Consider the following 14,791-nt stretch of genomic DNA (forward strand, 5'->3'; position numbering starts at 1 on the left):
GGCAAGAGCCAATGGGGTGGCTTGTGACCCGCTCCGGCCGAATACCCATGTGCAAAGGGTCGTGCATTGCACCACAGTTGGGCATAGCGGTGGTGGCATGTCTTGCTGATACAAACGATGGATGCAAGACGTAAGAGACATGCCTCGCCGCTGGGGTTGCATGGGCGGTGCGTCGTTGTTGGTGGAGGTGGTGGTGTTGGTGTGGGAGAGCAGGGCAGGGATGAGAAGCATGACGTGCCGAACGCGAGAAGAGCTGCCGCACTTTGGGCTCCTGGCTGAAGCTCCGCAACACGCGACACAATGGCTGACATGGCATCGCGCATAGCTTCACTGAAAGCAGTACTGCCTGACCTCGAGTCTGCCTTGCAATCCTTCACCTCGTCCCCCGCCAAGTTTCGTGTTGTGCGAACGGTAAACGACACGCCGACGCAGCCGAAGACGCTGTATATCCTCGACTCTTCCTTCAACCCGCCGTCAATTGCCCATCTTACGCTCGCGACTTCGGCACTCAAGCAGTCTGCGCCCTTGGAGAATGGTCCTTGTCGATTGCTGCTGCTGTTCAGTACGCACAATGCAGACAAGGCACCGAGCCCAGCGAGCTTCGTGCAGCGCATCGCCCTCATGACGGCCTTTGCCGAGGACCTGTCGCGAAGCCTGAAAAGCGCGTCGCCTCCTGTGAAACATGACGTCGCCAACGTGTCGATAGACATTGGCCTGACCAAAGAGCCGTACTACAGTGACAAGTCGGCTGCCATAGCAGAGACCACGCCCCCGTTCTACGCGTCGAAACCCATTCACATCCACCTCGTAGGCTACGACACCTTGATCCGCTTCTGCAACCCAAAGTACTACCCCAAGCACGATCCGCCGCTATCGGCGCTGAAGCCCTTTTTCGACGCCGGCCACAAGCTGCGCGTGACGCAGCGCCCAACGGACCCGAGGGACGAATCGTCCAATGAGTTTGGTACAACTGAGGAGCAGGCAAAGTACCTGCAGAACCTCAAGGATGGCAATCAGGAGAAAGCTGGCTTTGAGGCTGCGTGGGGCAACAACATCGACATGGTGCAGGCCGAGGAAGGCGTGGGGATAAGCTCGACAAGAGTGAGAAAGGCAGCCAACGCAGGCAAATGGGACACGGTAGGTAGGCTGTGCACTGAAGGCGTGGCTGCTTGGATCAGGGACCAAGGTCTGTACGGCGAAGATGCCAGCGGCAAGAAGATGATGGCATGAGTCCGGGACTTCTCTCTCAGTGCAGCACAACGCGTGATACATTGATGATGTGCTCCTTCCTCAGCATACGAGGCTACAACAACTGCATGCAGTCGCGACTACCCAACCCACTCTGCACCTCACGCCACCATGCCTGGCACTCAGCACCAAGAAGATGTTCTCATACGACTTCATTTGTCTCGTAACCATTGGCTTTCTCGCACGCCCATGTGTCTTTCTGATAGCGGTGTCGTGCCCACTTCTCCTTCCTGAGACCCATCCCCAGGCAAGCACTCCACGTGGCGCACGCAAACATCAACAAAGCAGCAAACTTCCACCAACACCCACCCAGCTAACCTTCCCCCACCATCTCATCATCATGGCGGCCAAGCTGTGCTGTACAGCAGAGCAGGACGATCGGGCAGATTCGCCTGAGCTGCCTAATGCCCGCATCAGCCAGCCCACACCAGCGAACCGCCCACTTCTCCCCAAAGCGACTGGCTCACCCAGCTCACGCTTCACAAGTGCTCGTTCTGAAGACCTCCACGAGCTGCGTGAGATCTTCTACAATGCGCGGGCCTCTGACGACGATCGAGCTATGCCGATGCGGGCACTTCGTGCACGATTCAGTCGCCCATCGATGCATAGCATCCGCAGCCTACACAAGATGGCGAGCATGCGCTCCCTTATTAGACAGAAGTTTTCCAAAGAGACTACAAAACAGGCCCCGGGTGTGTCATCAGTGCATACCCTGCCAAAGCAGAAGAGCATCGCGTCCGTTCCCGACACCGTGGTGAAGCAGTTGAAAGACCCAAATCAGCAGCTTCAGATCACCAAAGACGACCTACGCAAAGATCTGCTCAGTGACAAGAAGCCCGATGAGGGTGGATATGATTCAGACGCTGAAGTCCTGGACGATATTGCAAAGAACATCGGCAAGAAATCGCCTAGCAAGAGGCCAAGCATCCGCAGTGTCGACTGGACAGCCACTACTGCAAGGTTAGTAGGCTCGATTGATATCCTCACACGATGCTGACGGATCGCAGTAAGAGCACGCCAGAGTCCTCCACCAAAGACCGTATCAGTGCCGAGCTCAAGCGCCATCTCCACCCTTACAGTCTCGAGGATCCCCAGGCCCTTCCCCTCTCCGGCCGTGTGACTCAAGTGTTCAGTACGCCCGATCTACGGTCGAGTACATCTGGTGAGCGAGATCGCAGACTGAGGAGGTCACATTCGGCTACATCTATGGGTTTGCCGAAGCCTTCGCCCATCTCCCCGTTACGGCTACCAAGTCTTGGCAACCACGACTCGTTTGGAACGCCGTGGTCTGAGGTGATGCACAAGAGTCTCCGTCTTTCGCAGTTTCCTGTACCTCCGCGACATGTTAGTCCCAGAGCCTCTTCAACCCCTGTGAACAAGAACGAACTTGCGAAAGACGAGCACGAACAACACCAAGATCAGAATAATGACGACCCAGCATCGTCGTCCCAAACAAGTGCGCCATTTACAACGCCTTCTGCTCGTATGGTCGAGATCCGTGTTCAGCAGCCTACATCCGTCGCAAGCCCTAGGCCATCTACATCTGTTAGAGGTGGTCTTTGTGAAGACTCGCCTTCCAGCAAAGGCAAGAGGGCTGCAGAGGAAGAGGATGAGGATAACAACCCACGTCGCTCTGTCCATCTCTACAGCATGCGCATCTCGCACCATCTACGCTCAGGTTCTCTTCTTTCCTGGGACCAGCTTGCCGATGCACCAGACCTCCCAATCCCGCGTCCAATGTTTCGTGAACGCACCGTCTCAGACCAAAGCCGAACATCCTTGCGAAACCGACAACTTGCCCGCCATGACCGACAGACATCTAGCTCGGGCTTTGCAAGTACAAAGGTTCCGAGTAAATGGGGCAATGTCTTGCCCCATGATAGTGATGCACGTCCTGATGTCGCTTCATCCATATACTCAAGCCGACCACAAAGCCCACCTGACAGTTTTGGTGGTTCGATGGTGACACTATCGCGTACCGGCACTGAGAATCAAGCCTTTAGTATCTCATCGTTGGACCTACGCCGGCCTCGACGCTCCGCTTCCTTTCCCACGGATAATGAGGAAACACCGAAACCAGCCAAACGACATGGAATTTCCGGACTTACAACGATGGTCGATCATTCGATTGAACCTTCACTGCTTGCCGTGCCGGTCCCTTTAGCACGCAAGAACAGTGTTGCTGGCACCAAAACCTCCAAGTTTCGAGAAGAGTTCAGCCCATCTCCGCCCAAGAAGAAGACGTCACAGTCGGTATCCATCATTAAGTTCTTGAACCCAAAGCGCCTGAGTGGGTGCAGCCAGAGTGAGACAAACCTGCAGCCCGAAGCTTCAGTGCCCGCTATGGATGGTCCGTCCGATACGCGGGCGATTCCTGCTGATCGGGAACGTGGTCATTCTCGATCACTAACGAGCTTTCAGACTGAGCAAGATGCGATGGGAAAGAACAAAGGTGCTAATCATGTATGGGATCGCGCTTTGCAAGCTCATCAAGAAGAGAAAGCATCGCTCTTCCTTCCAAAGAACAAAGATCTTGCTGTTCATGCGAGTCCGTTCCGCGAACGCAGCGGGAGCGTTTCTGTTAGAAGAGTCAGCCTTGAAGGTCTCGATCCAACCAGTCGAGCTGACGACGGGTCTAGCACGCGGGTATCGACACTGTGCCCAACCCTTGCAACACCCAGTGAGGAACCATATGAGGGACTTTACCCCTTGGTATCTCGACGCAGCGCCTTGGCAGGGCGCGACGACGTTAGTGTCGGACAAGAAGTAGCCACCGCATTTGAGCGACAGGGCGACAGCACGGATGTTGTGGGGGCATGGGGCCGTTATCCATCGCATACACGCCACGACCGTACCGCCTCTGCAGGCAAGGCCGACAACGTTCAGCCTCGCGACTTTGCACTTGAGGCGGCAATCAAGTTTGCTTTGGCAACAGACGAGGAAGATTTGATTGATCCAACGGAGCGAAGACCTTCCACTCCACTGCTGCCGGGCGAGAAGAAGAGACGGAAGAAGGTTGGAAGTGGCCGCGTAGCGAAGAGCAACTCCATGACTTTTGGTAAGACTCTGATGAAGAACTATGCCAAGATGTTCCGGAGTCAGAGCACAGAATTTCAGAGACATGGTCGAGGACATCGTAGCTCCATCGCGTCAGGTGGTATTCTGGAGCATCCTGAGCTCGAGCTTCTGCCCCATGTGTGGACCGGTGAAGTTCACAAAGGTGATGCAGACACGCATACTCCAGAGCATGAGGGACTGGCGCTGAATGATGGTCGTTCGATGAGGGTCACTAGATCCAAGGGCAAACTGCGAGCGGACGACTCTATGGCCACACTCCGTCCGCGGCGCAACTCTTCAGCTCCCAATCTCAACGAGACAGCATTTCGCGACGGCGCTGCTGATCAAGGGCCTGTCGACGACCGTGCACGCGTCTGGTCGGTCTATTACGAGAACTGTGTTGATAATTACCCACGACTAAGTATGGATACCACTCGAGTGCTCGAGGACTTCAGCCATCCAAAACGGTTCTCGTTCGACAGTAGGCGCGCATCCTTGAAATCACAAGCGAAGCCTATCCACATTCCGAAACACGCACGTAAATCGAGTCGAGCGAGCAGTGGGAGCCGCGCAAAGAGCTTCTCCGCACAGGATCACGACGACTGCGCATCTGAGGAACGCAGCTTGGTCAGTGTTAGGCGGAGCACCATGGATCTGATCTCCAAGTTCAAAGAACAGGAAGCTACGGAACATGAGCGGATTTTATCGTTTAGCAGAATAGATAGTGAGACGGCGAGGGAGACGGCTGTGGCTTTGTGTGGTGCTCGCTTTTAGTCGTATGAGGTAATGTATAATACTGTATCTCCAGTAGAAGTCTTTCGGCACTGTTAATGCCTCATTCATCAGTAATAGCATGGTAAAAGGTCATGGTATTTACTGTGCATACTCGGTTCGCTCACGCTTGGTGTTAGCACTTCCATGGTTTGGTTCGCCGGGGTATGTGAATCTCGATTTATGATTGGTTGTGGGTGGGCTCGCTTGAGTGAGACTGCGGTCACGTGCAGACCAGTCATCGTCCTGTGGACGGAGAGCCAATAAGACCTTTGTGCCATCCTGAGGTTGCTGTGGTTTGACAACGGCAGTATCGTGGATTTCTGTTTTCCTCTAGCCATAGTATCGTTTTTTGCATCCAACCAGCGTCGTTGAGAAGGTCCTGCGGACATGGTTGTCGTCGTAGGAAACCATGTTTACGACTTCAGCACTAGGAATTTTCACAATTGTTCTCGAGCGTGAAAATTCCTCGAGGTGTATATAAGTATTCCGGCTATCTTTCTCTTTCATCCATCTCCAAGCAAAGAGTTGTATACACTTGTCTAAGCTCAACTTACCAGGATCTGAGATTCCTTACCACACTTACCACCAACAAACTTCCACTACCCATCCAAACATCACGACTTGGATATTTCCATCAAACCACCAGCAAATATGCCATCCAACTTGAGCCACACCGCTGGTGAACCGCAAACTGTCGTCTCTCCACTACCAGCAGAGATGTCACCCAACTCGAGTCCTACAGTTGGTGAATCGACAACTGTCTCCGCCGCACCACCAGCAAATGGGCCATCCAACCCGAGTCCCACTGCTGGTGAATCACAGACTGTCCCTCTCGCACCAGCGGCTGTCAAAGTGTTCAAGCCGTTACCCACAACGCCTTCCGTCGCGGCTATGAACAGAAACCTTCTTCGTCATCTTCGTCCCTATGTTGACAATCTGGTTCCACTACAGCAAGCAGCGACGCAAGCTGCAGCCGAAGAGGAGCAAGAAGAAGAAGAAGAAGAAGAAGAAGAAGAAGGAGAAAAAATGGAGACAGATGAAGAAACTGAAGAAGGTGAGGACTTGGACCGTAGAGATCCAACACCACCAGCACCAGGGCATGTGCCAAGCAATGGTGAAGGAAGGGCGATGCTGCCAAAAGCTTCCTGGCCCCTTCCCCCTCCCCTTCCTCCTCGTCCTGCTGCTGCTTCTGCCCCCCCTGCTCCTACCCCCGAGCCCAAGAACAAGCTTCCCTCCTTCAAAATCAAGTTCCCAAAACAGATATGGAACGAAGTCACCATTGAGATGCAGCTCAAACGATTAGAGGAAGCTAAGGCTGCGGTCGCGGCAGCAGAAGCAACAGCAGCAGCCGCCGTCGCCACTACCACCACCCCCAAGAAGGGCACAAAACGCGCCCACTTCGAAACTGTCCTTCTCGTCCCCAACCCCAACCCGGTCGACCAAGCGGAGGAAAAAGAAAAAGAAGAAGAAGAAGAAGAAGACAGCAGACCCCGGCACCGACGCCGTATCGACTCCTCGCCCGGAGCAGCGCAGAGCAGTCGCCCTGAGGAGGCGACATCGAGTCTGAACACCGGTGCTGCACCGAAACGAAGCAGTGTTCTCCCTCGCGCCGCTGCTTCGAGCAGGAAACCGGTACCAGCACGGAATCCGTATGCTCGACGGTACTCGGCTCGTACCACCCGGTCAGCGGGTCCCGTCGCACCCGCGGCACCTACCCCTGTCTCTGCTGCTGCACTCCCTTCCGCTCTCGCACTCGCGGATGCCGTAGCCGCCGCGGCTACCCGGCCTTCGACCGTCGAAGGCCCGCGCACGGCCTGGCGTCGTCTGTTCCCGCAGCTCGGCTGCGAGATGAGTGACTACAAGGGCGTACCGGACGCCTGGCATGAACTTATGCTCTGGGACGCGGAGACTCGTTGCTGGCGAGCTAGAAGGCCAGACGAGCTGTATGTCAAGAAAGTGCTGGGAGGGACTCAGGTCCTGAGGGCCTGGCATCAGAGGACGTGGGGGCTTGAAAGCCCGATGAGGAAGGAGTGGAATAGGAGGAGGGGGGAGATGCTGGAGCGAAGGGAAGCTGCTGCAGTGGATGGTGAGAATGTGGAGATGGAGGGGAGTGGGGAGTCGTCTCGCGCGAGAGAGAATGGGAGTGGGGATGCTTAGGGGGAGGAAAGGACTGTGTAGGGCTGTGGAGGGTTGTAGTGAAGGGTTGTGAGAAGTCTTCTCGTTGGCTTGTGGTTTTGTATACCCTTTGTTGGCTTGTGCCAGGTTGTTAATCAGCGGATATATGCTCGCTCTGTTCTATCTGGGTTGATGAAAATTCCATGAATTCTTCACATCTATCTTCCACTATCACCGTCTTCGGCTGGCGGCGGCTGATCTTGGGTGGTCAATGTGGGTGGCGTCGACTTTTCCGGATTCTGCTTCGACGTGGCTGCCGGAGATACCGGCACCGAGGAAGCAGAAGCAGAGGTTGTGGTGGGTGGTCTCGCCTGGTGGCCGTCATCATCCTCGTCACGATCTATCGACTCTTCCCATGATACAAAGTCTTGTTCCGGACTGGAAACGCTCGCGCCTTCCGGCTTACGAGCATGATAGAAGAAACTGCAGAATTAGCAGCGCCACTCACTCGCATCAGCAACAACTTACACGTCCGCATAGTAGTGTCGGTCTTTTCTTTTAGCCTCCGCTCTGCACTCTGATAGAAAGACTTCCACTTCTTCCCTTGACCACTTCAGCACGCGAGTGAATAGCCCCAGTGAACTGCTCGGAAGCCAATCCATCAGATCCTCGTAAACGAAGCGTCCGAGAAGCTTGAACCTTGCGCCCTTTGCCCACTTACCCACGGGCCATTTGTACGACTTGAGGTTGATATTCCTGAAGCCTGCGTTCCGGAGCTGCGGCGTAAAGTGTCTCGGTGCTGTACCGTTGAGACCGATGGCCTTGGCAGCTTCGAGAAAGTGCTCTGACCAGCGAATCAGAGGCGAATCTTCCGCGGTGACGCCAGGGTCCATGCATCGTATAGGAAAGGCGATATCTTGGCACTCGAGGTAGCCTCCTGGCTTGAGGTTTGCGTATGCTTGCTCAAAGAAGCGATCCCAGTTCTTGATGGCTGCGACCATGGCTCGGGTATGGATGAAGTCGAACTGATCACGGTAGATCCAGTCTGCCTCGCAGTCATCGATGAGGAATTCACAGTTGGGAGGTACTTGAGCGGGCTGGATGGGACTCAGATCAGTACCTAGAACATGAGCGGATGGATGCTCATCGGCGAACTCAATGGACCAGATACCAGTGCCGCATCCTACGTCGAGCACGTTCTGCACGTCTTTTGGTATGGGCGCTCGGTAGAGTTTCCCATCCAGTGTGAGTCTGAAGGCGTGGTGCTGTAGATCCAGGCGATCTGCTTCCACCTGGCGCTGGTGTCAGCAACTGTATTGCTACACCCACCAGCAGATTGCACACCTCATCATTAGGCACCGGGTACTTGCCCTCGGCATAGGCGTGGTACCGCCTGCCATTTTCATAGCGAAAGTTGAAGACTGACGAGGTAGCGGACATTGTGTAGGAAGATTGATTGTCACCGTAGGCAGAATCGCCAAATTCAGAGTCGCGTTCGTCGCTTTGGTCGCTTTGCTCCTCAGTGTCCTCACTCTATATGACAGCTGTCAGTCGGGCGGGCTAACGCGGCCAAGCAATGGAACAGGGAACGCACGTCGATTTCAAGCGACGGACCGGAGCTGCTAGCCTCTTCAGCGGTGGAGTAGTCCAGGGCGCTCCCGTTAGTGCCTGGGGAACGGTTTGATGCTGACATGTTCTTTTTGTTTTGGACAGAGAAAGGCACGGGGCAAAACGAAACAGTCAGACTGGAGGCCTCGGGCATCCTTCGTGCGTGCTTTAGATGAATCGCGCGGTATCCAGCTCAACGGTAACCCAAGCGTAGACGATCAGTGCTGCGTTGTTAGGTTCGCATTTTTCAGGCGCTCGGCCAATCATGTTGGGGCAGTAGGTCGACGGGCGGAGATTCCCAGGCATTTCCATATGCCGCGTGTTATTCATGGAGTGTCTGGCAGAAGCGGCACGTGGAGATGGCTCGCATTACCTCGCTCCGTCGGAGTTGGCGACGCCGTGGTAAGCGGTCTCTGGGCGTGTCGAGTCATCGGACATGAGCGCTGCGTGTGGTGCAGTGGTGCAGGGCAGAGCAGGGCAGAACAGGGTGGGCTGCCGGGCGTATTCGCCGTGCCTGCCTCCGGCTAGGGTCAGCCGAAGTCGTCAGTGGCTGCTGCAAGAAGCTGGCAAGCCGAAGCTAGCATGTGATAATACCGTCTTGTAATGACATGGGGAGAGAGATACAAGAGAAGAGCCTCGACGGAGAAGCATGGAGAGCAGTCGTATGTAGTGGGAACAAAGTAGATTGTCCCCACGTGACGGCGCCAAGCATGCGCGTCCCGGTCCCCGCCCACCCGCAAGGGGTGCCGATCAACGGCTGACACGTTCACTTCGTTCTATACAGGAGCGCTGTGAATTTGCTGATACATGGACATACCATCTCTTGACGAATACAACTGCCGTAGAACTCATTTGCAACTTCCGGACACTGGTTATCTGCACTCTGCACGTCATAGCCCGCTTTGGGTCTAACGCGACTTGCCCGGACGCGTCTACTCCCGCCATCACGCGGCAATCTGCACCATCTACCGCTGCCGCCCAACATCACTTGACCAGGCCGGCAGTCCTCATTTGTCTTTCGCTACCGAATCGGATCGCCAGTCGCCTGTTGTCAATCTGGGGTTGCGCCTGTCTTTTCGTCTCCATCAATCGCCATGTCGCACCACCGTCAAGACAACTCCCGTCCGCGGAAAGGTCCGCGCGTGAGCAAGTGGCAAGAGAAGGGGCAGAAGGACGACGACATGATAGCCCCGGATGGTGTTTCTAGATCCACTGACCATCTCGAGCGGTGGGCTCTGATGACGGCCGACATGCCGCAACAAACAACCAAGAGAGCCAAATCGCGTGTAATCGAGGAGGAAATCCACGAGCGCATTCGGAAAAGATATTATTTCCCGAGACATCTCTGGCCAAAAACGACGCAAGACGACCCTGAACCTGCCGATGAGCGCATGGTCATCGATCTCACAGCCGACGACGACGCGCCAGAAGAAGCCCCGAGCCCCGCGACGACCAAGAAGCGCCGCCGCTCACCGTCTCCGGATTGGGACAACTCACGCTCCCGTCACAGTACTGTAAGCTACGTTCAGACTATGAAGCGACGTCGATCAAGGTCACCATCGCCCAGGAGGTCTGCTTACTCTGCCTTCAGCACTCGAACGCACGGCACAAGAGCGCTCAGTACAGCAGGATCTGACGATGATTACGACTACTACCTGTCAAGTGAATGGAGCTTCCCGAGCAGCGACGAAGAAGACGAGGAGATGATATGAGGGGTCATTGGCCCAAGCAGGCAGAACTGCAGCTAGTGGGACGCCTAGCTCACAATCGCAAGATGCAAGAACTCTCACGTCAGTGCTAACCATCAGTGACACCACATGTAGAGCTGTTTGCACATGTACATTAGACATCAGGCTCGATCGAATTTCATGCTATACATCATGTATTGCAATACTTCAGGACTCGCTCCGCGAGAGTACTTCCACCATCGCCAACACATTAACAAATAGACATTATTCTGCTCGACGTCCCACGCCGACCCAATCAGCCCTGGAAGCTGCGAGCAACCGTCGACATCGATCTTGGTACGGTGGCGTTCGCAATCGATTTGCTCGATATGCCCACAGGTCCCATACCTGGCAAGGGCTGGAAGGCAGCAGCGTCAGGCCAATCACCGAGCGCAGCCGGATCCCCGCCCAGACGAACCCATTTCGCATGCGACGGTGTTGGCCCATCCAGAACAAACATCCTATACCAGCCCACTGGGGCAACGTATGGGCCCTTGGGCGCCTTGACTGTACACGCTCCGCCTGCGCAGGACACGCTCGGGAACAGGATACGTGCACCCATTGAGCTTCCATGAGTACTGGACTCGGAGCCGAGCAGCGACACCTTGATCGGGCCACCAGAAGACGAAGTGACGGTGAAAGAGTAGTCTTCCTCCCAGATCCAGTCTTTTTGAGGCAGCTCGAAGGTAGGCTGCGCTGCACCAGAGAGCAGATACGGTGGGAGGAAGACCTCGAGTCGGTGCTCCTGGGGGTGCTTACCCTGATCTTGGGGATCGGAGCCTGACACAAGGACTCGCCCATCGTCCATGACTACGGCTTCGGAGTGGTACATGCGCGCAATCGTCGTGTTGGCCATGACGCTCATACGCTGATGCCGTGGCTTCCGCGAATCGTACAGAACAGCATTCAGATTCGACTGGTCTGCAAGCCCGAAACCTGCTTCGCCAACCTCGGCGCCGTTCAGAATCACATATGTGCCGTCTGGTAGCGTTGCCATGCACGAGATGACACGTCGAGAGGGCATGCGCTCAAGGGTCCATTGAGGGTTGGTGGCATCAGGTTCGATGCTGACGCAGTTGTCGAGACCCCACTTGGGCTGTCTTGCCGCGCCACCACAGATGAGAACCTCCAGCGGCGCATCGTAAGGGTAGTACTGGGGCATGAGAACTTGAGTGCCCTCATACGGGTAAGTTCGCCCTCCGGTAGGATCGTTGACGGCAGCTGGTGCCTTTGGCAGGATCTTGACCGTGTCCAGGCTGACTTCGTCAAGGATACGAGCCTCGTTGTAGTACTGGATGAAGATACCACCAGAGGGCAGTACGACTAGGAAGGGATAAAGGTTGTACGGATCAGTATCCCTGAGGTACTGCGCTTCGTACACAGGCCCGACGGTAGGTAGGATCTCCATGTTTGGCACAGGCGGGCCATTGGAGCCATCTTGCCCGCCGACAATCAACATCGATCCGTTCGCCATGACCAGTCCTGTAGGATACCAACGGCCTCTCTGGAGCTTGACGGTGTTGACATCTTCCTGCCAGTCATTCGTGCCGTTAACGCCCGCAGAACCGTCCGGCCAGTAAATGCGAACGCCAAATAACGAATCTGTCGACCATCCACCAATATTGATCTGCCGACCAGCACGATCTGGCATAGTCAGACCCGCTGCGCAGAAAATATCCGTCTTGATGCCGCTCAGCTCACGGAAAGCATGGAAGATGTCGCCACCAATCGAAGGATCAAACTCATATGCGCCAGTGGTATTCGGCTCTCCAGTTCCGTGTTTCTCGAGTAGAGACACCTTGCCGTTGACACCAGGCTGCGCGATCAGAGGAATGATAGGTCCACCAACCAAGAACTCGTAGCGGCCGGCTGCAATGCCCTTGGGGTATTCCCATACGTATAGCGGATCGCCTTCCCACTTGTACCAGCTGAGTCGGTTGCCTTGGCCACAAATGGCTTCTGGATCGCCTGGACATGCGATATTGCACTCGGACTCTGCGACTGTCGTTGAACCACTCTTCTCGATACCGTCGAGGTCTCCGCAGTAACACTCTTCGCCGTACTCCATGCCAGCTGCCTGGTAACCAAAGGCTTGGCATTGGCTCAGACACCATTGTGGGGAGTTGCCTGTCTGGTTCACGAGCTTCCATGGGAAAACTTGGTTGTTGGTGTCGGTGATACATCCTTGGTATTGCCAATCGCTCACATTCTGGACCGGAGTCGGAGCGTTGATGACCTTCAACGGATCCTGGCTTGAATAGATGCTCATCCGGTTGGGGCCTCCGCAAGTCTCAGCCTGGTTACCAGCACATTTTGTGTTGCACTCTGATTCGGAAGAAGCAGGCTTGCCGCCCATTCTCACCTGCAAGAGTTAGTTGTTGGTTCATCAACAGGATCTGACTGTACTTACGGTGTTGTCGCAGAAGCATTGGTAGCTGTACTCCATAGCGGCGATCTGGTAGCCAGCTTTCGCGCACGCGTTGGCGCACGAGGCGATGGTCATGCTTTGATCGTCAGGTTGTTGGTAGCTGACGATGCGGAAACCGGGTCCATCGACATAACAGCCTTTGTACTCGAACCCTTCTGGAAGCCCGGTTGCAACGGGTACCTAAAAGTACGTGTACGAGGTCAGTCTATATCTCACATGCAGTTCGTTCAAGGACATTTCTTACTGCACTGGAAGTCCCGGTCGCAGATACTGTCTGCGAAGCAGAGGGTGAAGCAGTGGACGAAGCCGTGGGTGAAGCAGTCACCGAAACGGATGTCTCACTACCTGTGTAGAATCGGAAGAGCGTCAAGCGATCAGGGCCGCCGCAAATCTCAGTCTGGTTTCCATTGCAGGCCATGTTGCACTTCGCCTCGCCGTCAGGCGCAGGACCGCCATTGTTCCTGAGCTGGTTGTCACAGAAACATTCGCCAGCATACTCTGTACCAGCCAGAACAAAGCCGCCTGCTCGGCATGCGTCTCTGCACTTTGCATTCGTCATACCGCCGGCTACTCCCATTCCTACGGACAGCGTTCGACCGCCAACGCTGTCGGTGTAACATCCTTCGGCATTCCATCCTCTCTTCGGTTCAGGGGTCGGAGTATTGCTGGGAAGGTCGCTCTGCCCGCTAACGCAGCATACTAGGGACAGTACCAGGAGCAGTAGGCTAAATGGCTGCCGCAGGGCATTTCGTTGCGCCATCTGTGGCGCAATGGGAAAGTCAAACGAACGATGGAGTGTATGCTATCGACAAAGTTCCGAGGGCAAGAAGGCGCGCCGGCTGTTTAACAGCGCCCGGGATGTCGTATAGCATCCCAGGCAGACGATGTATATATGCGTCTAGTATCTCTACACCTCGTCCACCGCTCAGTCCATGCTCTGCCGCGCCCGATCAGATCGATGCCACATCACAGCCGTACAGGATGCCAACTTCGGTAGCTACATTAGTGACAGCCGGCCTGCATGGCGGCGGCGTGGTCTGCACATACCAACACGCGAGCTGCATCTTTTCGATAGCATACTTTCCTGATACTGCGGCTGACAAGGCAAGGAAAACAGGGACGACATGCGGACCGCTATCTTGTTAGTCCTCGCTTAGGCAGGTGTCCCGCTGCTTGGTATTACCGGATAAGTAAAGGGTCTTATCACAACCAATCAGCACCTAGACTACACACGCCAGCTTTAATCTATTTTCCGCGCAGTCATGTTAGCTCCCTGGAAACTCTCCTATTGATTTCGCTGCAGTCGAGCGCCTTGGGACGCCGCTCTCGTGGGCGATGTGTTCTGGCGATCTCAGGGTCTAGCAGCATGTTCGCTCGTTACACATTGCCGACATCAGGCAAATGTGTAGCTAGTGCGATGGCGCGCCTAACATTCGGTACGACTCGGACTCTTCTCCGTAGCCCTACGACGAGGTCCTGGGTTCACGATGTTGCGCTACGAAGTAGGAACGATGTAGCGCTAAGAATAGCTTCGTACTGATACCGGGTTTGTTATGCCGCTTTTATGCCGCAACCCTACGATATCGTATCAGTATTGAGTCGTTCTAACTACATCAGCTGCGCACAATGGCTTTGTTACCTAGGCACATTGCTAGGGATTGTACGTATCATCTCCCCAGATACGGCCAGTAGCAGGCATCCTGGCGATTGTGATGATGGCGGCGGGTTACCCGATAGAGCATCCTATTCCGGAGACACTCCGAAGCACTCACCACCAGCTTGACATCTCGGCCTGACCAGCTTATCGTCATGCCTGCAATGTGTGAAGACACAA

General features: G+C 55.1%; 6 protein-coding genes across 6 annotated transcripts; 4 read left to right on the forward strand and 2 right to left on the reverse strand.

Moving 5' to 3' along the window:
- Positions 1-309: 309 nt before the first annotated feature.
- ACET3X_003774 (uncharacterized protein) lies at positions 310-1,230 on the forward strand (the record flags this gene model as incomplete). The annotated part of the gene is made up of 1 exon (XM_069450700.1): positions 310-1,230. The coding sequence occupies one exon, from the start codon at positions 310-312 to the stop codon at positions 1,228-1,230; it is 921 nt and encodes a 306-aa protein (XP_069307752.1).
- A 358-nt stretch (positions 1,231-1,588) lies between these two features.
- On the forward strand, positions 1,589-5,079 carry ACET3X_003775 (uncharacterized protein; the record flags this gene model as incomplete). Its single annotated transcript, XM_069450711.1, has 2 exons — positions 1,589-2,208; positions 2,256-5,079. 2 exons carry the CDS (start codon positions 1,589-1,591, stop codon positions 5,077-5,079), a joined length of 3,444 nt encoding a protein of 1,147 aa, XP_069307753.1.
- Positions 5,080-5,970: 891 nt separating this feature from the next.
- ACET3X_003776 (uncharacterized protein) lies at positions 5,971-7,236 on the forward strand (the record flags this gene model as incomplete). The annotated part of the gene is made up of 1 exon (XM_069450722.1): positions 5,971-7,236. One exon carries the CDS (start codon positions 5,971-5,973, stop codon positions 7,234-7,236), a length of 1,266 nt encoding a protein of 421 aa, XP_069307754.1.
- Positions 7,237-7,412: 176 nt separating this feature from the next.
- Positions 7,413-8,887, reverse strand: ACET3X_003777 (uncharacterized protein; the record flags this gene model as incomplete). The annotated part of the gene is made up of 4 exons (XM_069450733.1): positions 7,413-7,677; positions 7,723-8,486; positions 8,539-8,727; positions 8,789-8,887. The coding sequence occupies 4 exons, from the start codon at positions 8,885-8,887 to the stop codon at positions 7,413-7,415; spliced, it is 1,317 nt and encodes a 438-aa protein (XP_069307755.1).
- A 1,009-nt stretch (positions 8,888-9,896) lies between these two features.
- On the forward strand, positions 9,897-10,438 carry ACET3X_003778 (uncharacterized protein; the record flags this gene model as incomplete). The annotated part of the gene is made up of 2 exons (XM_069450744.1): positions 9,897-10,316; positions 10,394-10,438. The coding sequence occupies 2 exons, from the start codon at positions 9,897-9,899 to the stop codon at positions 10,436-10,438; spliced, it is 465 nt and encodes a 154-aa protein (XP_069307756.1).
- A 347-nt stretch (positions 10,439-10,785) lies between these two features.
- On the reverse strand, positions 10,786-13,375 carry ACET3X_003779 (uncharacterized protein; the record flags this gene model as incomplete). The annotated part of the gene is made up of 3 exons (XM_069450755.1): positions 10,786-12,891; positions 12,940-13,137; positions 13,202-13,375. 3 exons carry the CDS (start codon positions 13,373-13,375, stop codon positions 10,786-10,788), a joined length of 2,478 nt encoding a protein of 825 aa, XP_069307757.1.
- Between the last annotated feature and the right edge of the window lie 1,416 nt (positions 13,376-14,791).

The sequence above is a fragment of the Alternaria dauci genome, chromosome 3 (genome assembly GCF_042100115.1).
Source record: "Alternaria dauci strain A2016 chromosome 3, whole genome shotgun sequence".
NCBI classification, from domain to species: Eukaryota; Fungi; Ascomycota; class Dothideomycetes; order Pleosporales; family Pleosporaceae; genus Alternaria; species Alternaria dauci.